General features: G+C 46.0%; 1 protein-coding gene across 12 annotated transcripts in view; it reads right to left on the reverse strand.

Annotated features, from left to right (window-relative positions):
- Positions 1-22,264, reverse strand: part of abcc9 (ATP-binding cassette, sub-family C (CFTR/MRP), member 9) — a 140,621-nt gene that overhangs the window by 113,108 nt on the left and 5,249 nt on the right. For 10 of the 12 annotated variants that reach the window (XM_070544945.1, XM_070544760.1, XM_054739817.2 and 7 more), the window contains 5 exons: positions 16,838-17,022; positions 8,235-8,376; positions 8,019-8,140; positions 2,154-2,320; positions 1,981-2,082 (listed from right to left, as the gene is read on the reverse strand). In XM_070544945.1, coding sequence (XP_070401046.1) covers positions 1,981-2,082; positions 2,154-2,320; positions 8,019-8,140; positions 8,235-8,376; positions 16,838-16,985 — 681 coding nt within the window. In that variant the 5' untranslated portion in view covers positions 16,986-17,022. Of the gene's footprint in view, positions 1-1,980; positions 2,083-2,153; positions 2,321-8,018; positions 8,141-8,234; positions 8,377-16,562; positions 16,585-16,837; positions 17,023-22,264 lie in introns of those variants that run through there. The other 2 variants (XM_054739824.2, XM_054739825.2) reach the window with 2 other exon arrangements.

The following is a 22,264-nucleotide window of genomic DNA, read 5'->3' on the forward strand; positions in this document are numbered from 1 at the left end:
AGATAAGTTCCAATCAGGCTTTCGCAAGGTGCGTTCCACTGAAACAGCTCTGTTAAAGGTATCTAATGATGTACTGATGGCGGCAGACTCTGGCCAATATACCGTACTGGTTTTATTGGATTTGTCTTCAGCTTTTGACACGGTTGATCATAAAATTCTGTTACATCGACTTCACAATGACTTAGGATTTTCTGGTACGGTTCTGAAGTGGTTTTCTTCCTATTTAAATGACAGAACATTCTCTTTAAGTGTAAACAAGATTAGGTCTGAAGTCACATCTTTGCTTCACGGTGTTCCCCAGGGCTCGGTCCTTGGCCCAATTTTGTTTCTTTTATATATTTGCCCTCTTGGGGAGATTATCAAAAGCTTTAAAAATGTGTCCTACCATTTATATGCGGATGACATTCAACTATACTGCTCTTTCAAGGACACAGTTTAACAAGCTAGCTGACCTACTTGATTGCATTGAGTTTATTAAGGACTGGCTAGCCATTAACTGTCTTCAGTTGAACTCAAGCAAGACTGAAACACTGATCATTGCTCCTGAACAGAAAGTGCTTTTAATCAAACAACACCTTGGTTCCCTGAGCTCCTCAGTCCAGAACAGTCTCAGAAACCTTGGTGTTCTTTATGACCAGTCCATGTCTTTGAGCTGCCACTCAAAACATTTAGTAAAGAACTGCTTTTATCATCTGCGAAACATTTCCAAATTGAGAGCTTTTACTTCAAAACCGGACTTGGAGATGATTATCCATGCTTTTATTTCCTCTCGTTTATATTATTGTAATTCCATCTTTACTTGTTTTAACAAATCAGATGTCAGTCGTCTCCAGTTGGTACAGAACGCTGCAGCAAGGCTTTTTACAGGAACCAATAGAAGGGCTCACATAACACCAGTTTTATCTTTTTTACCTTGGCCACCGGTCAAGCTTAGAATTGATTTTAAAATTTTAGACTTTTAGAGCTCTTAATGGACAAGCTCCACAATATTTTTCAGACCTTTTAATCCCTCACTCTTCTGGCTGCACTCTACGGTCCTCGGGTCAAAACCTACTGAAGATCCCTAAGACCAGATTTAAAACTAGAGGGGACCTGTCCTTTCAAGCTGTAGCTCCCAGACTTTGGAACGCCCTGCTCTTGTTTCTTCGTGTGGCCGACTCTGTTGATTCTTTTAAAAAGCAGCTGAAGACACTTTTAGTTAGACAAGCTTCTATGTAAGTTGACCTTGTGCTCCTGTCCTGTTTTGCCTTTTTATGTATGTTGTGAAGCACTTTGTGATTTTATCTGTGAAAAGTGCTATACAAATAAAGTTTTACTTACTTAAAGTTTTACAGTCTGAGCTTTATAAACAATGGTACAGCTGTCTGCTAACACACACACACACACACAGTTGAGAGCTAGAGGTGTATAAATGTCAGAATCGCTCGTAACGGAGTATTTACTGGCATAGCAAACTAAAGCGGAAAAAACTGGAACATTTCTCACCCGCTGAGCTCGCCTTCAAAATAAAACTTTAACCCAATAGTTTACTATTGAAACCCTCACAATATGTTTGAGATAATTTGGCCACTCCGGCTATCCATAGATGTTTCCTCATTAAACAGGGGAGGGAGGGGTTTGCCTCCCCTCTCCGGCGCCGCACAAGCAGGGTGGAAAAACAGAACTCCATTGGCATTGAACGTCCCCAAATAATAAAAAACCAGGACGCCAAATGCAAGTTTTAGAGCAGCATTTACCCAGAGGCTCTCAGATTGAACAAACTTGTGAGAATACATGTAATAAATAACCGCTTAGAGACGGAGCTACATGTCGCTAGCATACCGGCTAATCGCTAGCATAGCAGTTTGACCAGTTATATCGATATAAAGATATAAAGTCATCTTGTTTAAAAATTATACCGATATTTTTTAAATATCGATATATCGCCCAGCCCTACCTGTATTTAAAATTATTTTTGAGAAAATTAAGTTTAGCATTTACCTTAGAGAGCAGGTTAACAAATGGCTGCAGAAAGCGAACCCCCAAATCCTGTAAATCCTCAGGTGGTTTAACCTTCTGAGGGCTGGTGAAGAACACGTATTTCTACGTAGACACAGAAACAATCTGAATAAAAGAGGATCAAACCAGTGGAAGGATACGGGACGATGACGAACCCTGACTCGGATGACGTTGATCTCCACGGCCATCAGAAGTCCATACAGGACCACCAACAGAGCCGTGATGCAGAACCTCAGGTGCTGCGGTCCAACACTGAACTCGGCAAACTTCCACAGCTTTATGGACTTTGTGATGAACGCCAGAACCCAGTAAATGAAAAGTACTGAGAAGAAAGTCAGAGTCTGGTGTGAAAAGCTTGTTGCTGCTGCTTGGAGAGACCATTTTAACAGTTTAACAGAGAAATAAACTCGTTGAAAATTTTAATTTGTAATAAAAAATATAAATGAAAGTAATTTAATGTTAAAAAAAACTGACGTGTGGTTTAATTTTAGGTTTTACATAAATAGTTTTAAATGATTTGTCCAAATTTTAGAGATGTTCCGTAACGTTTATGAACGTGATGTCATCATGGGGCAGCTCGCGCACCAGCTGACTTGGTGTCCAAAAACAACTCGACTTCCGCAGTTTGGGAGTATTTCTGGTTCGAAGCAAAAGTTTTTGTGTTGTACTGGCCATCCAATCAGAATGCAGTCTACCTGCCTAGCTTTGGCAGGTGTCATTGATTGGCCTTTTTAACATGGGGGTGAGTGAGTATACAAACATTTTGAGCCCTGACGAAGGCCCTGTGGGCTGAAACGCGTTGGCATTGATGTTTTTAACAATTTAAGCCATGTACTAATAAAGGCTTTTTATTTTTGTACCTCCTGAGTGCCTCAGATCTCCTTTTGCCAACATTAAAAGGAGAGGTATTTTGTACAAACAAATGAAGACAGCGAAAGATGCACGCCCGCGGGGACAGCAGAGGAGCCTGTTATTAAAAGAGACGACAACGCACTTTTCTGGTGCAAAATATGCTGCCAGCCCTCCCCAGATGTCGCGACTAGCCCCAAAGTACCCGTGCGTTTGTGCCACATGCTCATCGAAGCGAAATTTCAGCAGTCGGTCCACAGCATCCTATTCTGTGTTTGGTTCAGGCCAGCAGAGTATGAGTGGTTTGGTGTGTCGGATCATGTTCGCACTATAAAAACGACTCTGGAGTTTATTTAGAACAGACACCTCCTCCTCCAACGAGTCCCAGTAAGTTCTTTATCCAGGTGAGGTTACTACGGCTACGTTCACACTGCAGGCCTTGATGCTCAACTCCGATTTTTGGAGTAAATCAGATTTTTTTTGTGTGGCTGTTCACACTGTGACTGACATGTGACATCTAACTCTCTCCAGTGTGAACGCTCTGTGGCACTAAAGCGACCCGCATGTGCAGAAGACAAGAAGTCACACTCACTGGAGCCGACACCAGGAGCAGCAGAGTTGTGTTGTCATCCTGATCCTGTGGATAAACTGTCAGTGAAAACTTTCACACCTGTTAATTCTTCCGTTTTTGGGCTGGAAACCGTTTTAAAAACGGCAAACTATTTTTTTACTCCTTGTTCCCTCCGTCTCCCTGAATTATTATTCACCGAAAATGTTCCGATATTAATTCATTCACAGAGAATCCCCCTCCTCCCTTCACCGGTGAGACCAGTGAGACGCTTCGCTCCAGTAGACCCTCCCGGTCACGTTCACATTATTTCCTGTATTTTTAATTCCTTAACTTAAAACAGGATATCCAGACAGACTCCTGAACCCTTCTGTCAGCGCTTCTCTTCAGGAACATCCACACACGACGCTCACCTCCACTGACTCAGTGACACAGGAGACGGATTTACCACGGCATGACCGTTCAGACTGCACTTGCTTTCAAAAACATATATATGTCACATCAGTACCACATATTCAAGTGACACCGATCGCATTTTTAAAATTCGGATCTGTGTGTCGTAACAAAATCAGATATGGGTCACCGGGGCCCCCCTCTGGAGCCAGACCTGGAGGTGGGGCACGTTGGCGAGCGCCTGGTGGCCGGGCTTTCACCCATGGAGCCCGGCCAGCACAGCTCGAAGAGGAAACGTGGGTCCCCCTTCCCATGGGCTCACCACTCGTGGGAGGGGCCAAAGGGGTCGGGTGCAGTGTGTGACGGGTGGTAGTCGAGGGCGGGGATCTTGGAGGTCTGATCCTCGGCTACAGAAGCTGGCTCTTGGCACATGAAATGTCACCTCTCTGGTGGGGAAGGAGCCTGAGTTGGTGTGCGAGGTTGAGAGGTTCCGACTAGATATAGTCTGACTCACCTCAACGCATGGCTCTGGAACCAGTTTCCTTGAGAGGGGTTGGACTTTCTACCAATCTGGAGTTGCTCCACTGAGAGGCACCAAAAAGGGGTGGGCATATTAGTTGCCCCCCATCTTGGTGCCTGTACGTTGGAGTTTAACCCCAGGGAATGAAAGGGTAGCCTCCCTCCGCCCACGTGTGGGGGACGGGTTCTGACTGTGGTCTGTGCTTATGCACCAAACTACAGCTCAGACTGCCCACCCTTTTTGGAGACCTTGGAGGGGGTGCTGGAAAGCGCTCCTTCCGGTGACTCCCTTGTTCTACTGATGGAGTTTAACGCTCACGTGGGCAACAACAGTGAGACCTGGAGAGGTGTGGTTGGGAGGAACGACCCCCATGATCTGAATTCGAGTGGTGTTTTGTTATTGGACTTCTGTGCCAGTCATGGATTGTCCATAATGAACACCATGTTCAGACATAAAGGTGTCCATATGTGCTCTTGGCACCAGGATACCTTAGGCCGCAGCTTGATGATCAACTTTGTTGCTGTTTCATCTGACCTGCGGCCGCATGTCTTGGACACTTGGGTGAAGAGAGGGGCGGGGCTGTCAACTGACCACTACCTGGTGGTGAGTTGGCTCAGATAGTGGGGGAGGACGCCGGTCAGACCAGGCAGGCCCAAACGTATCACGAGGGTCTGTTTGGAACGTCTGGCGGAGTCTCCTGTCCGAAGGAGCTTCAATTCCCACCTCCGACAGAACTTCCAAAATGTTCCGGGGGAGGCGGGGGACATTGAGTCTGAATGGACTCTGTCCCGTGCCTCCATTGTTAAGTCAGCCGACCGGAGCTGTGGTCGCAGGATCATCGGTGCCTGTCGTGGTGGCAACCCCCGAACCCGCTGGTGGACAGCGGCGATCAGAGATGCTGTCAAGCTGAAGAAAGAGTCCTATCAGGTCTTTTTGGCCTTTGGGACTCCAGAGGCAGTTGACGGTTACCGGCAGTCCAAACGGAACGCAGCTCGGGTGGTCGCCAAAGCAAAAATCCGGGCATGGGAGGAGTTCAGTGAGACCATGGAGCAAGACTTCTGTACAGCCGAGAGGAGATTCTGGACCACCATCCAGCGCCTCAGGGGGTAAAGCAGTGCGCTACCAACACTATCTATAGTGGGGACGGTGTGCTGCTGACCTCTACTCAGAACGTTGTGGATCGGTGGGCAGAATACTTCAAAGACCTCCTCAAACCCACCGACACATCTTCCAGTGAGGAAGCAGAGTCTGAGGACTTTGGGTTGGGATCTCAAATCTCTGGTGCTGAGGTCACTGAGGTGGTTAAAAAGCTCCTCTGTGGCAAGGCTCCAGGGGTGGATGAGATCCGCCCGAAGTTCCTTAAGGCTCTGGATGTTGTGGGGCTGTGTTTGCTGACGCGGCTCTGCAATATCGCATGGACATCGGGGGCAGTCCCACTGGACTGGCAGACCAGGGTAGTGGTCCCCTTATTTAAAAAGGGGGAGCGCAGGGTGTGTTCCAACTTCAGGGGGATCACACTCCTGAGCCTTCCTGGTAAGGTCTATTCAGGGGTTCTGGAGAGGAGGGCCCGTCGGATTGTTGAACCTCAGATTCAGGAGGAGCAATGTGGTTTTTGTCCTGGCCGTGGAACACTGGACCAGCTCTATACCCTTAGGGGGATCCTGGAGGGTGTGTGGGAGTTTGCCCAACCAGTCTACATGTGTTTTGTGGATTTGGAGAAGGCGTTTGACTGCGTCCCTCAGGGGGCCCTGTGGGGAGCACTCCGGGAGTATGGGGTACCAGGCCCTCTGATACGGGCTGATAGGTCCCTGTATGACCGGTGTTGGAGCTTGGTCTGCATTGCCGGCAGTAAGTCGGGCTCGTTCCCAGTGAGAGTTGGACTCTGCCAAGAGTGCCCTTTGTCACAGATTCTGTTCATAACCTTTATAGACTAATGACCTTGAAAGAAATGCGTCTGGACTTCTTTGAGTTGTTTGAAGACGTTTCACCTCTCATCCGAGAGGCTTCTTCAGTTCTGAGGTCAAATGGTGGAGAGTCCAAGATTTAAACACCGTGGGAGTTTCCCCCCGAAGAGGGAACAAAAGACTGCCTGATGATCTTCTATGAGCCAAGGTGCGAGGGTGGGTGTGGGTCCTATTCAGCCAGAGTTTCGGGTGAGCTCATTGTGAAACCTGGCCCCACCCTATGTGAATGTGAATTCCTGAGATCAGATGGCCCAGGATATGGGTGGGCGTTGAGGCATCTGGGAAGGGATATCAAAACTGCATCATAGATGGCAGACAATTGGTGTCGTAAACCACCGCCTCTGTTCAAAGATGGTTGCTCACAGTGGACATAAATGGCTTCCTTTACTCCTCTTTCAAACCATCTGTCCTCTCTGTCCAAAATGTGAATGTTGGCATCCTCGAAAGAGTGACCTTTGTCCTTTAGATGCAAATGGACTGCTGAGTCCTGTCCCGTGGAGGTGGCTCTTCTATGTTGTGCCATGCGCTTGTGAAGTGGCTGTTTGGTTTCTCCGATGTAGAGGTCTGGGCATTCCTCGCTGCACTGTACAGCATACACCACATTGTTCAGTTTGTGTTTAGGAGTTTTGTCTTTCGGGTGCACCAGTTTCTGTCTGAGTGTGTTGCTGGGTCTGAAGTACACTGGTATGTTGTGTTTGGAGAAAACACTCCCGAGTTTCTCTGATACACCGGCTACATAGGGGATGACAAGGTTGTTGCGTCTGTCTTTCTTATCAAAGCCAAGGTGTGGAGGGCATCTGTTTTGGTGGCCTGAGGATCAGGTCTCTGCTTTTTGCTGATGATGTGGTCCTGTTGGCTTCATCCGAAGGTGATCTTCAGCTTTCGCTGGAGCGGTTCGCAGCTGAGTGTGAAGCAGCTGGGATGACAATCAGCTCCTCTGAATCTGAGACCATGGTCTTGATTCGGAAAAGGGTAGAATGCCTTCTCCGGGTCAGGGAGTCAGGGATGAGGTCCTACCCCAAGTGGAGGAGTTTAAGTATCTTGGGGTCTTGTTCACGAGTGAGGGAAAGCTGGAGCGTGAGATCGATAGGTAGATTGGTGTTGCATCTGCAGTGATGCGGGCGTTGTACCTTTCTGTCATGGTGAAGAGAGAGCTGATTCAGAAGACGAAGCTCTCGATTTACCGGTTGATCTAGGTTCCTACCCTCACCTATGGTCATGAGCTTTGGGTAGTGACCGAAGGAACAAGATTGTGGATACAAGCGGCCGAAATGAGTTTTCTCCGAAGAGTGGCTGGGCTCTCCCTTAGAAATAGGGTGAGAAGCTCGGTCATTCAGGAGGGGCTCGGAGTAGACACGCTGCTCCTCCACATTGAGAGGAGCGAGCTGAGGTGGCTCGGGCATCTGGTCAGGATGCCTCCTGGACGCCTCCCTGGCGAGGTTTTTCCGGGCACATCCAACAGGGAGGAGACCTAAAGGTAGACCCAGGACATGGTGGAGGGACTATGTCTCTCACCTGGCCAGGGAACGCCTTGGGATTCCCCCGGAGGAGCTGGCCCAAGTGACTGGGGAGAGGGAAGTCTGGGCCTCTCGCCTTAGGCTACTGCCCCTGCGACCCGACTCCGGATAAGCAAATGAAAATGGATGGATGGATGGAAATTAGCATTTGACCATTATATTAAACATCCACAAGAAGAGGATGGACGCTTGTGATGCTTTCCTCTTACCCAGCAGCAGTTTGGGGAAGTTGGACGTCTCTATGTTGTGGTAATAAACCACTGATGTCGTAGCTGCTATGAAGCCCATGAACGCTGGCATGAACAAGTGGAGGTGGTTGTTGCCCATAACCCTGCAGGAAAAAAAGAAAACATCACTAATATTCTCAGAGAAATCCAGTTTTCCTACGTTATCTAGCCATGGGTAGCATCATTCAGAGGACTCACTTGCTAGAGACGATTCCTTCTGCAAACTCACATACGTGGACGAAAAGCAGCAGGAATGTGAGGATCCACCTCATGTTATGGCCGGGAAAATGAAGCCATGTGTTGTGATGGATTTGTACCTTGGAGCTCTGACTTCCCCAACCTGGAAGATAAAACCAACAGGGAGAATATTTTGCATCCGTGTAGGAGACGATGAGTCATGAAAAGTTTAACCCTTACCCAACGTTTAAATTTTCTAACGTTAAAGTCATTAGAGCACAAAAAAATGCTCTAATGTGAGGTAAGGGTTAAACATGACTGTTGCTGCAATAAAACTACAGATATTTGGTTTACCAGAAAACACATTTAATACTTTGACAAATGCATTCTCATAACAATAGTTTATTTTATGCATTTATTTAGTAGAATAATATAAAATATACTCCAGTTTGTGATGTTTTGCTGTTTTCTTTGTGCTTTTATTGTTTCTCTTTTACTAAAGACAGAAAAACATTTTAAAGTTCAGAAACGACAAAGAACTAAAAGTCCAGAGCACTGTTTATTGTGTCCTGAGGGAGAAAGATTGGGGTTCATGGTTGGAACAATCCCAAAAACTACAGCGTTCACAAAAAACCACCAACAGGGACCCATCTTCTCCAAAGAAACGAACAAAACTCAGAACCAGAACCAACCTCAAAATACAATAAATTAACATTCCTTCTTTCAATGAAAGGGTCTCTGTTTCTTACTTCTCACATCATTCCCTTATATATTTTATGTCTTGAAGAAAGGTCAGAGTTCAGCAAAAGCTCACAGCTCATGCTAAATAACCATCCTATGGGGAATCAGACCAGATTTTTCAGTGGAATAATTTTTGCGGCATATGAACCATCTTTTTTGACTCAACAATTACTACTTGCTGGAGGGTGCTCCTGCCGGTGACTCCCTCATTCTGCTGGGCAACGACAGTGAGACCTGGAGAGGTATGGTTGGGAGGAACGGGCCCCCAGATCAGAATCCGAGCGGTGTTTTGTGATTGGACTTCTGTCCTCAATCAATCAATCAATCAATCAATCAAAGCTTTATTTATAAAGCACCTTTCGCAACCCTGTCGTGTAGCCCAAGGCGCTGAGCTAGTCATGGATTGTCTATAATGAACACCATGTTCAGACATAAAGATGTCCATATGTGCTCTTGGCTTCAGGATACCTCAGGCTGCAGCTCGATGATCGACTTTGTTGTCATTTCATCTGATCTGCAGCCACATGTCTTTGACACTATGGTGAAGAGAGGGGCAGAGCTGTTAACTGACCACTACCTGGTGGTGAGTTGGCTCCAATGGTGGGGGAGGGTGCGGGTCAGACCTAGCAGGCCCAAACTTATTGCGAGGGTCTGCTGGGAACGTCTGGCAGAGTCTCCTGTCAGAAGGAGCTTCAATTCCCACCTCTGACAGAACTTCCAAAATGTTCTGGAAGAGGCGGGGGACACTGAGTACGAATGGGCCCTGTTTTGTGCCTCCATTGTTGAGGCGGCCAGCCGGAGCTGTGGCCATGGGGTCGTTGGTGCCTGTTATGGCGGCAACCCCCGAACCCGCTGGTGTGCACCGGCGGTTAGGGATGCTGTCAAGCTGAAAGGGTCCTATCAGGTCTTTTGGCCTGTGGGACTCCAGAGGCAGCTGAAGTCCAAGTGTAATGCGGCTCGGGTGGTCGCGGAGGCAAAAACCCAGGCATGGCGGAGTTCAGTAAGACCATGGAGCAAGACTTCCTTATGGCTTTGAGGAGATTCTGGTCCACCATCCGGTGCCTCAGGGTGAATGCAGGGCGCTACCAACACTATCTATAGTGGAGACGGTGTGCTGCTGACCTCAACTCAGAATGTTGTGGATCGGTGGGCAGAATACTTCGAAGACCTCCTAAATCCCACCGACACATCTTCCAGTGAGGAAGCAGAGTCTGGGGACTTTGAGTTGGGATCTCAAATCTCTGGTGCTGAGGTCACTGAGGTGGTTAAAAAGCTCCTCTGTGGCAACTTGGCTCCAGGGGTGGATGAGATCCGCCCAGAGTTCCTTAAGGCTTTGGATGTTGTGGGGCTGTGTTGGCTGACACGGCTCTGCAATATCGAGTGGACATCAGGGAAGTCCCACTGGACTGGCAGACCGGGATGGTGGTTCCCTTATTTAAAAAGGGGGACAGCAGGGTGTGTTCCAACTAAAGGGGAATCACACTCCTGAGCCTTCCTGCTAAGGTCTATTCAGGGGTTCTGGAGAGGAGGGCCCAACGGATAGTCGAACCTCAGATTCAGGAGGAGCAATGTGGTTTTTGTCCTGGCCGTGGAACACTGGACCAGCTCTATACCCTTAGGGGTATCCTGGAGGGTGCGTGGGAGTTTGCCCAACAAATCTATATGTGCATTGTGGATGTGGAGCAGGGACCCTGTGGGGTGTACTCCAGGAGTATGGGGTACCAGGCCCTCTGATACGGGCTGTTAGGTCCAAGTATGACTGGTGTCAGAGCTTGGTCCACATTGCCGGCAGTAAGTCGGGCTCGTTCCCATTGAGAGTTGGACTCCGCCAAGGCTGTCCTTTGTCACCGATTCTGTTCATAACCTTTATAGACAGGATTTCTAGGCGCAGCCAAGGTGTGGAGGGCATCTGTTTTGGTGGCCTGAGGATCAGGTCTCTGCTTTTTGCAGATGATGTGGTCCTGTTGGCTTCATCAGAACGTGATCTCCAGCTTTCGCTGGAGCGGTTCGCAGCCAAGTGTGAAGCACCTGGTACGAGAATCAGCTCCTCTAAATCTGAGACCCTGGTGTTGATTCGAAAAGGGTAGAATGCCTTCTCCAGGTCAGGGATGAGATCCTGCCTCAAGTGAAGTCAGGGGTTTTGTTCACAAGTGAGGGAAAACTGGAGCATGAGATCGATAGGTGGATTGGTGCTGCATCTGCAGTGATGCGGGTGTTGTACCGGTCTGTCGTGGTGAAGAGAGAGCTGAGTCAGAAGGCGAAGCTCTCGATTTACCGGTCAATCTACGTTCCTACCCTGGACTGGGATCAAGGAAAAATTATCAACACGGAGAACAACCGGTTCAAACTTTTTCCAAAACTTTCTTGTAAGTTCTTTACAATGTTCATTATGTCCTCTTTTTAAATATTAAAACGAGGATCTTTTTGCTTCTGACATGAAGGTGTTTCTGATTACCTTTTTACATGTGTCGACCGTCGTCTGTGGTCTTCTTCGAAGAAAAAAGCAGAGGAGCAAACTCTCAAGTCAGCCATCTCAGATCGTTGCAAACTAAATAACCACATCATGGACTGGGATCAAGGAGAAATTATCAACACCGAGAACAACCGGTTCAAACGTTGGGTCAGGGAAGCAATAAAAATAAGGAAACAGGAACATTGGAACATGAACAGAGACGAGGAGGCCTATCAGCTGTCTCGCACCTGGGATTCCCTTCTCCAAAGATCAGCCAGCGGAGGTGGGCGTGACCGACCCGGCGGATCTGACAGATCCGAATTGGCCACGCCCACCAGAAGAACAGCTGATAAAGACGCATCACACAAACACCTGTGACACTTCTGAAGAAGACCGCAGACGACGGTCGAAACATGTAAAACGGTAATTAGAAACACCTTCATGTCCGAAGCAAAAAGAACCTCATTTAATATGAGAATAATTTTACTTAATTATTTGTTGTTTATTTACCCCAGAGGCAATGCCACCTTATTGTTGTCTGGGGTGTTTACATAAGAGCTGCAGCAGAAGAAGTTCAGCCTTCATGTAGATCACCACATTAGGACAGGTCTTAGGGTCGTAATATAGAATAATAACACATTTTATTAATCAAGTGCTTTTCTAAACACTCAGATGCTGTTAAACCCCAGATAAAACAAGCAGATTATGCAACAATGAAAAGTAGACTTCTAAACTGTTTTAAAATAAGTCTTGAGAAGAGTTGTGATATAAAATGTTGTTGTATTAGTGGATCACTGATCCCTGGCGATAAGGAAACCCTGTTTTCAGTGTTGCACTACGTGTAGCTGTTTGGTGTTTGTGGCTCGCTAAAACTGATTTAATTTCTCTGTACTAGGATATCTCTGAGTTATTGTAGCACATAAGCACAATAAAACACACAATTTCTGTTGTTCCACCTAGCTTTTAGGGATCCATTATAGTTTTCAAGCAGTTTATTTGGTGTTGAACAGTTTGCTCGTCCAGTTAGCTTAGCCTCAGCACGGCTATGGCTACTTCTGTCTCTGCTTCTCTGTCTCCTATCTCTTGCTCACTGTGACAGATATTTAGTTACTCCTCTGCCTCCTTTAGTGATAATGGTACGTGTAATAAATGTAGCATTTTTGTAGCTTTGGAGGCGAGGGTGTCGGAATTGGAGTCACGGCACTGCGCTGTTGAAAAATCCGTAAACAGCCGTAGCTACTTAGCTAGCGCGGGGCTAACTAGCTCAGAACCACCCCGTAGCGACCCTCCAGCAGAACCTGAGCAGCCGGGACCTCAGGCCGGCTGGGTGACGGTACACAGGAAGCATAGAACCCAGCCCGTGGGCCACCACCAACCCGTCCACGTTTCTAATAGATTTTCCCCGCTCAGTGACGCACCCACTGACAAGCCGACTCTGATCATTGGCAGCTCCATAGTCAGAAACGTTTCATTAGAGACTCCAGCAACCATAGTTAAATGTTTACCTGGGGCCAGAGCGGGCAACATTAAATCTTATCTGAAACTGCTGGCTAAGGATAAGCGTAAATACAGTAAGATTGTTATTCACGCTGGCGGTAACGACTAGCAGTTACGCCAATCGGAGGTCACTAAAATTAATGTTGCATCGGTGTGTAAGTTTGCCAAAACAATGTCGGACTCCGTAATTTTCTCTGGCCTCCTGCCTGATCGGACCAGTGACGACATGTTTAGCCGCATGCTGTCCTTCAACCGCTGGTTGTCTAGGTGGTGTCCTGAAAACAATGTGGGCTACATTGATAATTGGAAAACTTTTTGGGGAAAACCTGGCCTGATGCGAAGAGACGGCATCCATCCCTCTTTGGATGGAGCAGCTCTTCTTTCTAGGAACATGGCCAGTTTTATTAGTCCTCCATGACAACCCAGGGACCAGACCAGGAAGCAGAGTCGTAGTTTAACCCACCCCTCTGCAGCTTCTGTACTGTTACCCACCCACTGCCCCATAGAGACAGTGTCCTGCCCACGGCCAAAATCACACAAATTAAATATCAGGCTTAATAAAGCAAATCATGGAAATCTCATAATTATTAGAACAAATTCAACTGAGCAGAAAACTAGAAAAATTAAATGTGGGTTGTTGAACATTAGATCTATTTTTTCTAAGGCTTTGTTAGTTAATGACTTGATTTGTTATAATCAGATCCCTTTGCTCTCTCTCACAGAATCCTGGCAGCAGCAAGAGGACTATGTTAGTTTAAACGAGTCAACTCCTTTTAATGATCTAAATCATCACATTGCTCGAAGTACAGGGCAAGGAGGAGGAGCAGCAACCATTTTTCATTCGGACTTATTAATCAATCCCTTACGAATTAATAGCTACAGTTCGTTTGAACATCTTATTCTTAGTTTTCCTAATCCAGATTGAAAAACTGTAAAACCACTCTTGTTTGTAGTTTTATATCGTCCGATTCTTTTTACTATATATATGCTCCCAATTGGTAAAATCATTAGACAGCATGGGACAAACTTCCACTGTTATGCTGACGATACTCAGTTATATCTGTCCATTAACCCTGATTGACCTAATCGGTTAGATAGATTACAGGCTTGTCTTGAGGACATAAAAAAATGGATGACTAAACTTTTTGCTTTTAAGTCAAGACAAGGCAGAAGTTCTCATCTTTGGACCAGAAATCCAGAAAAGGGAATTGCTTAGTCAATCATCTGACTTGAATGGCATTACATTTGTCTCCGAGAACAAAGTAAGGAACCTTGGTGTTATTGTTGACCAGGACATGTCATTCAAATCCCAGGTTAATCAGGCTTGTAGGATTTCCTTTTTCCACCTTCGGAATATTGCTAAGATTAGAAGCATCCTTTCCAGGAGTGATGCTGAAAAACTAGTTCATGCATTTATTACATCAAAACTGGATTACTGTAATTCATTACTCTCAGGAAGTCCACAGAATGTAGTTAAAAGTCTTCAGCTTGTCCAAAATGCTGCAGCTAGAGTTCTGATGAGAATTAAAAAGAGAGATCATATCTCTCCTGTCTTAGCTTCCCTACATTGGCTACCTGTTAAATTCAGAATAGATTTTAAGATCCTTCTTCTCACATATAAAGCTCTTAATAATCAAGCTCCATCATACATCAGTGATCTGATTGTTCCATACGTTCCTAACTGAGCACTTCGCTCTCAGACTGCAGGTTTACTGGTGGTTCCAAGAATATCTAAAATTAGGATGGGAGGCAGATCTTTTAGTTATCAGGCTCCTCTCCTGTGGAACCAGCTCCCAGCCTTAGTCCGTGAGGCAGACACCTTGTCTACTTTTAAGACTAGGCTTAAAACATTTTTATTTGATAGGGCCTATGGTTAAAATCTGATGTTAGCCTAAATCAGGACAAGTGGGGGAGTAGAGGGAGGTGGAGTGTACAGTTGTAGAGGGAGGTGGACTGTACAGTCAGTAAAGACGGCTCGCTCTTGCCCTGCCTCCAGCATGCCTCCATCTAAAAAGGCTAGGTTATCCAGAGTTATCTCCATAGTTATGCTGCTATAGGCTTAGACTGCTGGAGGATACTTTTTGCTTTCCTTGACGTTGGATGTGATACTGCTAGTTTACCCATTTAACAATAGATTCACTAGGATAAATACAATAAAGTTTATCTCTCGCCAAATAGAATATTTACTAAGAAATCACAATATAACTATAGACACATTGCTTGGTGTGTGTGTGTGTGTGTGTGTGTGCGTGCGTGCGTGCGTGCGTGCGTGCGTGTGTGTGTGTGTGTGTCTGCTCTGTCTTCTCCATCCCCAGTGAGTCGTGGAGGATGGCTGCTTATACTGAGCCAGGATCCTCTGGAGGTTTCTTCCTGTTAAAAGGGAGTTTTCCTCTCCACTGTTGCTTGTTTAGTATGAGGATTGCATCAAATCACTGACACTAGTCAGTGACTTGATGCAATTTGCTGGGTTCCTTATATAGGAAACATTTTTTTCTGATTGGCTTAATGAACTGACCTGGATTGGAATGTTTAATATGTGAAGTGCCTTGAGATGACTCTTGTCGTGATTTGGCGCTATATAAATAAAACTGAATTGAATTGAATTGAATTTGTGATGTAACAAATGCATGAATAAGGGTTTTGGGGACAAAAATAAAGGGGAGGACAACCACTGACAAAAACAGGTATTCAGAGCACCTCCTCCACCAATGCACACCTACTTATAAACCACAAATTGGTTCCCGAGCGTGGCTGTGTCTGCAACTCACCGCTCCCCCAGGGGATGGGTCAAATGCGGAGAACAAATTTTGCGCACACACCAGTGAGTGTGACAACTGAGGGGACTTTAACTTTTTTATTTCCCCTCTGTGGGGGGCCTACTAAACCTCTCTGCCCAGGGGCCTATCGGTGGCCCTGCAGGCAACACCCAAAGTACCTAGTTTCATCATCAATGGAATATTAAAGGCTCAGTTAGGGCTGCACAATACATTGTAAATACATCGTTATAGCGATATCAGCATGCACAATATGCATATCGCAAAGAACAGATAAATATCATAATGAATGGTCAGCTCAAATGTTGGCTACACATAATGCATTCTATCAATCAAATGGAAGTATCATGTTTTTTGTTAACAAACCAAAAAGAGCTCTTTACCCATTTGGCCAAATGGGGTGGGTTCTCATAGGTTAGAGGACCGCCCCCGAGGCGGACGGCACTTAATTTAGATGGTTAGCACACACCTGAGTTAGCTTTGTTCTGCTCTTTTTACTGATTCTGCTTTTCCTGGGATCCACTGATTGCCTTTTCTTTTTCCCTTTCCTCACATCTTTTGCTTTTCTCCTTTTTATGATTTTTTTATTTCTTTGATTTTGATTATTTTTCTTCCTGAGTTAAGTTTTTATCGCAAGTAATATCAGCATTGCAATATGGGTTAACGAATATCGCAGGTTTTCCTAATATCGTGCAGCCCTAGGCTCAATAATATTGATTATCCATGTTTTTATGGAAATTACATTTTATTGAATACCTTTATATTCTATTGACAATTTATTAAAAGTAACCACCTTCAAATCATTACACCAGGAACACCTACTGTACCTTTAAAGGCGATGAAAAGCAAGAAATGTAAGCATTAACTTGAATCACAGGAACCTACCAATGAAGAGGATGGGGAAGGTGATGAATTACAAAGCATTCAAAAACAATAACAATAAAGTTTTAAGTATCAGGTGTGACATTAAAAGCAGACGCTTTGATGCTCCACCTGAGAGTAAATCTGTAAGGCTTGTCACCAGCATTCAGACATCAATTCTGTTTGCTTCACAGCCAGACAGGACACACACACACACACACACACACACACACACACACACACACACACACACACACACACACAAAAAAAAAGAATTCACTTGAATCGCAGGAACCTACCAATGAAGAGGATGGGGAAGGTGATGAAGAGCAGGAAAACATGAGGAACCAGGTTGAGAGCATCCACGAAGCACCCATTATTCAGCACACCGTCCTCTACTCTGTAGGGCTGAAGATCCTTGTTGTTGCCACAAAACGCCAAGTCCATGCCCCCGCCCAGAGGAGCCACGAACCCCGGAGTCACTCTGAAATCAGATCAAATCAAACTCCTCAGCAAGAATCCGACGCCAGAACACGAGCTGTCCTGCTGACCTTCTGTTTCCTGGAAATGTTGGAAGGTTTTGCTTTTTTCTTTCTACTAAAACAAATATGGGTTTGCAGTAGGGGTGGGCGATATAAACGATATAAGGTAGAAACGATATAAAATTGGGTAATGATTGAGTTTTTGGCTATATCGCAATACCGACATATCGCAATAGCACATGACTTCACTAAAAGTGCTTTTATAGGACACACCATGCCGGCATATTGGTGTAATATTACCGCAATGGTATGTCTATAAGCGCGCCATGCCAGCATGGCATTACGCAAATATTGCGGCATTTGTTCCGCCTTGCTTGGTAGTAATATATCCGCATCAGCCCCTCACCTCTGACGGCTAAACGCGTGTCAGCCCCGCTAATTCCTTTGGAGCAACTGTGGGAGGCCCCCCCGCAAAAGAGGGTGGTCGCATTAGTGACGTGTACTGCGTGCCGAGTGCTGGCCAGAAGGAAAGCCGGATGGACGGGCGCGGAGACCAGAAAGCTTTTGGCCGTGCGAGCGGACGAACAGATTAATTGCCTTTTTACGGGGACGGTGAGAGACAATCAGCAGTACGACAGAGTGGTGAAAACATAGCTGAGCGGGGCGTCAAGCGGGACAAAAAGCCAGTCACATCAAAGCTAAAGGTCCTGAAAAAGAAATTTCATCAGTCTGTCGCTGAATGCGCAACCCTGTACGTCACATGCAGGGGGGGAGGGGGGGGGGGGGCAGCGACCTCCCTCATTCATACCTGCAAACTAGGGCTGGGCGATATGGCCTCAAATCTACATTGCAATAAAATCTGAAGCATGTGTGGTAACGATATTTATTGCGATGTATTTTTTCCTCTGTTTATATGTCAAAATGACATGCTTTTAAATATCCTCATGTGGCAAATATATGCCACTTGAGGCATATAGGCCTCCTCCTCCGCCCACTCCATGCTTGCAGTCACAGCCATTCTATTGTCCCAATGTCAGTAGGGTGCACATCTTAAGCTGTTTTTATAGGACCATAGAGCTCCGGACCCCACGTGACTCTCAGTTAGTAGACGCCATATTGGCAGGAAAAAAAGGTAAACAAACACGGATCGTAAACATGAACATGAACGAGATCGGCTAGGATTTTACTTCGTCAGAGTTTACTTGACACTTTAAAACCGAAGAAATCATTTTATATAGTCAGAAATTAAATAGACTAAACATCTCCGACCCTTACTGTGCCCCTGGGATACTTTTTAAAAACGCCAGAAGCTGTCGGAGCGGACTTCTTACCGGACCTGGCCAGGGAACCCCTTGGGATTTCCCCAGAGGAGCTGGCCCAGGTGGCTGGGGAGAGGGAAGTCTGGACCTCTCTACGCTACTGCCCCTGTAACCCGACTACGGATAAGTGGATGAAAATGGATGGATGGATGGACAAATAACATAGATTTACATGTAAGTAGTTTAAATAAAGTGCTGTGCTGTTTGAATGTATAAACTGAACGCCAAGAGAAATCACTAGTCTGATTTTTTTTCCGTGAATAAAATAAAACTGTCAGGCAGGAGCGTCTCAGGATCTGTCTGAGATCTGTCTCGGTGAGACAGATAATAGCAATCCAAAGTGCTTTTTATGTGTGATCTGACAATTGATCAACCATTGCTTAAAAATTAAATACAGCTTAGCCGGGTAATTGCTGTGATCATAAAACACGGAAATGGCAGCACGCAGAACTCACGAGGCAACGTTTTATGTGATGTTTACTTGTTGTTATGAGTAATAAGACAGAAAAAGCCACGCCAAAATAAGTTTAAGAAGCCCACTAAGAATCGTAATAAAAGCATTTAAAATAAATACCATACACAGTTGAGGAAACGTTGGTTTAAGTACCTGATATGAAGCGGTCGCTGCATAAGCGAAAACCTTTACTCTTGGGATCCCACAGTTTCATTTTAGCCCGGTCACTAACGCGTTTTATTACAATGATCCAACGTTTGCGACGCTCCGGATCTTGGGGAATCCTGTAGATGGCTCATTCCTTATGTCGTCTGTGTCTGTTCTGCATCCTGGGCAGGCCCCCACAATGCAGCTCTGAAACTGAGTCAAACCCGGAAGTGAAATAAATTGCAGTTCCACCCTCATCCGCTGGGGGCTGGTGTCAGAAACGAGCAAATCCTCATTGACTCCCATGTTAAAAATACCAATTTCAAAGCAGAAACAAACATGTTTACAGCCTGGTACCAAAACATGTTTTTGGTTTAAATTATCTAGTTTACACTCATGACAACTCTGAGGGGGGTGATTTTTTTCTCACTCTTCTGTTTAAGTGTATTAAAAGCCTAAAATTCTGTATAATTAATGAGCATCAGACCCACGTGACCACAGAGCTAGCTCCGTGGAAAGGCCTCAGTAGAGCCTCGGTCTGGCTTGGAAACTGCTCCGGGATTTTGAGTCTCTGTGTTTGTGTATTCTTTTTGGATATTTTTGTGCAATTGTTGGACAAAATGACTTGCTGAGGCATTAATTGCACTAATAGAGCGTCCAAGGAGTCTCCACTTCATTTTTTTCGGTAAGTAAAATTATATTTATGTATTTTAGGTCACTGCCGAGCTGAGCTTAGATTTAACATGTACTGTTTAACCATGAAGTTTAAATGTAATAGGGTAAAACCCAGTGCATTTAACATAATGCTGCACTTTAGAAAATGGGTTGAAATATAACATGTTGGTGGAGCTGGGTTCCCACTATCGACTTGTGGATTTCTCGGGAAACCAATGTTTTCCACCCTTATCCCCTCCCCGCAGCCCGGTCCATCTCTGTCTGATCGCGGCTTCTGTTAGCTGCGCGGGCAGACGGCTGGTTCTCCCAGCAGCTCGGCGCATCTGTCTGATCGTGGCTTCTGTTAGCTGCGCGGGCAGACGGCTGGTTCTTATGGCAAGCCAGAACTGCCAAAATACGCCACTTCTCCCCGCAGCTCAGCGCATCTCTGTCTGATTGCGGCTTCTGTCTGCTGCGCGGGCTGACGGCTTGTGGAGCTCTGGGATGGAAACCTTTCCACACGGTTCTCCCCAGCGGCAGCTCTGCGCATCTCAGACCGCAGCGGCGCTTTGGGTTAGCTTCAGGTTAGCTTGTAGCTATTTCGACCGGGTGTTGTCAGTCGATCCCAGCCTTACAGCCCCACCCTCAGCTCCACCTCTCTTCTCTTTTGTGGAATTGTCTGGGCTTGACGGGACCTGTGACATGGTCAAAATGGCGGTGGTGGCCACCTCCCATTTTAGCAGAAAAACTTGTTATTGGAGCCTATGGAAACCCATTGTCCATATATTTATGTCGATGATCCTGGGGCACAACAGGAATCTACCATATTTCCCGTTTGATTGAGTTTTCTGACAATAACAAATAGTCCAGCTGCCGGCTTCTGCATGCCAATATGGCGCCGTTTCGATTTGAACTGTTGCATGCCGGGAGAAGTGACATCAACTCCCGGAGCTCTATAGCGTTTTTAAAACGGGATTTGCCGTGGTATCCTGGGGAGGGTATTGGCATTTATAGTAGCAAAGCTGAAGCTAGAATAAACTGCCATTAGACACCTCTCCAACCAAGAACAGCGTGTGAAGGCCATTTAGAAGAAGAAGAAGAAGAAGAAGAAAATATCATTTCTATAGCGCCCCTCAAGATAAAAATCACGAAGCGCTTCACAAAAACAAAAAATATAAAAATTGTAAAAATAGAAAAAAAGCATTTTGAAAATGTTTAAAAATATATTTAAAATGAGCAAGAATAAGCAATTGGGATTTAAAAGAAAAAATGTTAAGAAAGAGAGAGAGTGAACAGGAAAGAGGGAAATCAGTGGATCCTGAGGAAGGTGGAATAGGTGGGGAGAGCAGAACAAGGAGAGAGAGGTGAAGAAGGTCACACAAAAGCCAGCTTAAACAAGTGAGTCTTCAGCTGCTTTTTGAAGGAGACCACTGAGTCCACTGATCTCAGGCTCAGGGGGAGAGAGTTCCAGAGTCTGGGGGCCACAGCAGCAAATGATCTGTCACCTTTGGTCTTTAGCCTGGTGCTGCACAACCAGTAGACTTTGATCACTGGACCTCAGGGACCTGCTGGGGGTGTAGGGACTGAGAAGATCACCAATGTAAGATGGTGCTTGTCCATGTAAGGCCCTATAGACCAGAACCAGGATCTTGAAATGAACCCTGAAGTTGACTGGCAGCCAGTGAAGCTGGAGGAGAAGCGGGGTGATGTGGGTGTGTTTGGAGGACTTGGTCAGAAGCCGAGCACAGGCGTTCTGAACCACCTGTAGACGGTTCAGGGAGGTTCTGCTCAGACACATGAAAAGAGAGTTACAGGAGTCTAAGCGTGAGAAGATGAAGGTGTGGAGAACTGTCTCAAGTTCAGAGCGAGACAGAATGGGACTCAGCTTAGCAACGTTCCTGAGATGGAAGAAGGAAGAGCGAACAAGAGAACTTACATGAGAATCCAGGGTGAGAGCTGGGTCAAAGGTCACGCCAAGATTCCTGACGGAAGGTTTGGTGTGAGAAGCAAGCTGACCAAGAGAGTCTCTGACTTTGGGAACCAGCTTGTCTGGGGCACAGATGAGGATCTCAGTCTTATCTTCATTCAGCTGAAGAAAGCTCCCAGCCATCCAGGTTTTGATAGAGTCTAAGCAGGTGTGTAACAGCTGCAGCTTAGACATCTCATGGGGCTTAAAGGACATGTACAGTTGGATGTCATCCGCATAAAGATGGTAGGAGATTCCTTTGAAGGAGCTCAGGATGTGCTGAAGAGGAAGCAGATAGAGGAGGAAGAGCAGAGGCCCCAGCACAGAACCTTGTGGGACACCATGGGTAAGAGAGGTGGTGGAGGACCTAAACTTGGGGACGGCCACAGAAAAGGAGCGCTCAGAAAGATAAGAGGAGAACCACTCCAGAGCAGATCATGATAGGCCTACCCAGTCTCTCAGCCTCTCCAGTAGCAGGTGATGGTCAACAGTGTCAAAGGCTGCAGTCAGGTCCAGCAGGACCAGAACAGAACAGTCCCCTGCATCACTGTGAGTCAGAAGGTCATTAGAGACCCTAAGAAGAGCTGTTTCAGTAGAATGAGCTCTACGAAAACCTGACTGGAAGCTATCATAGATGTTATGTTCATCAAGAGCAGCTGTGAGTTGTTTAGCCACAACCTTTTCCAAGATCTTGGAGATGAACG

The sequence above is a fragment of the Nothobranchius furzeri genome, chromosome 1, assembly GCF_043380555.1.
Source record: "Nothobranchius furzeri strain GRZ-AD chromosome 1, NfurGRZ-RIMD1, whole genome shotgun sequence".
NCBI classification, from domain to species: Eukaryota; Metazoa; Chordata; class Actinopteri; order Cyprinodontiformes; family Nothobranchiidae; genus Nothobranchius; species Nothobranchius furzeri.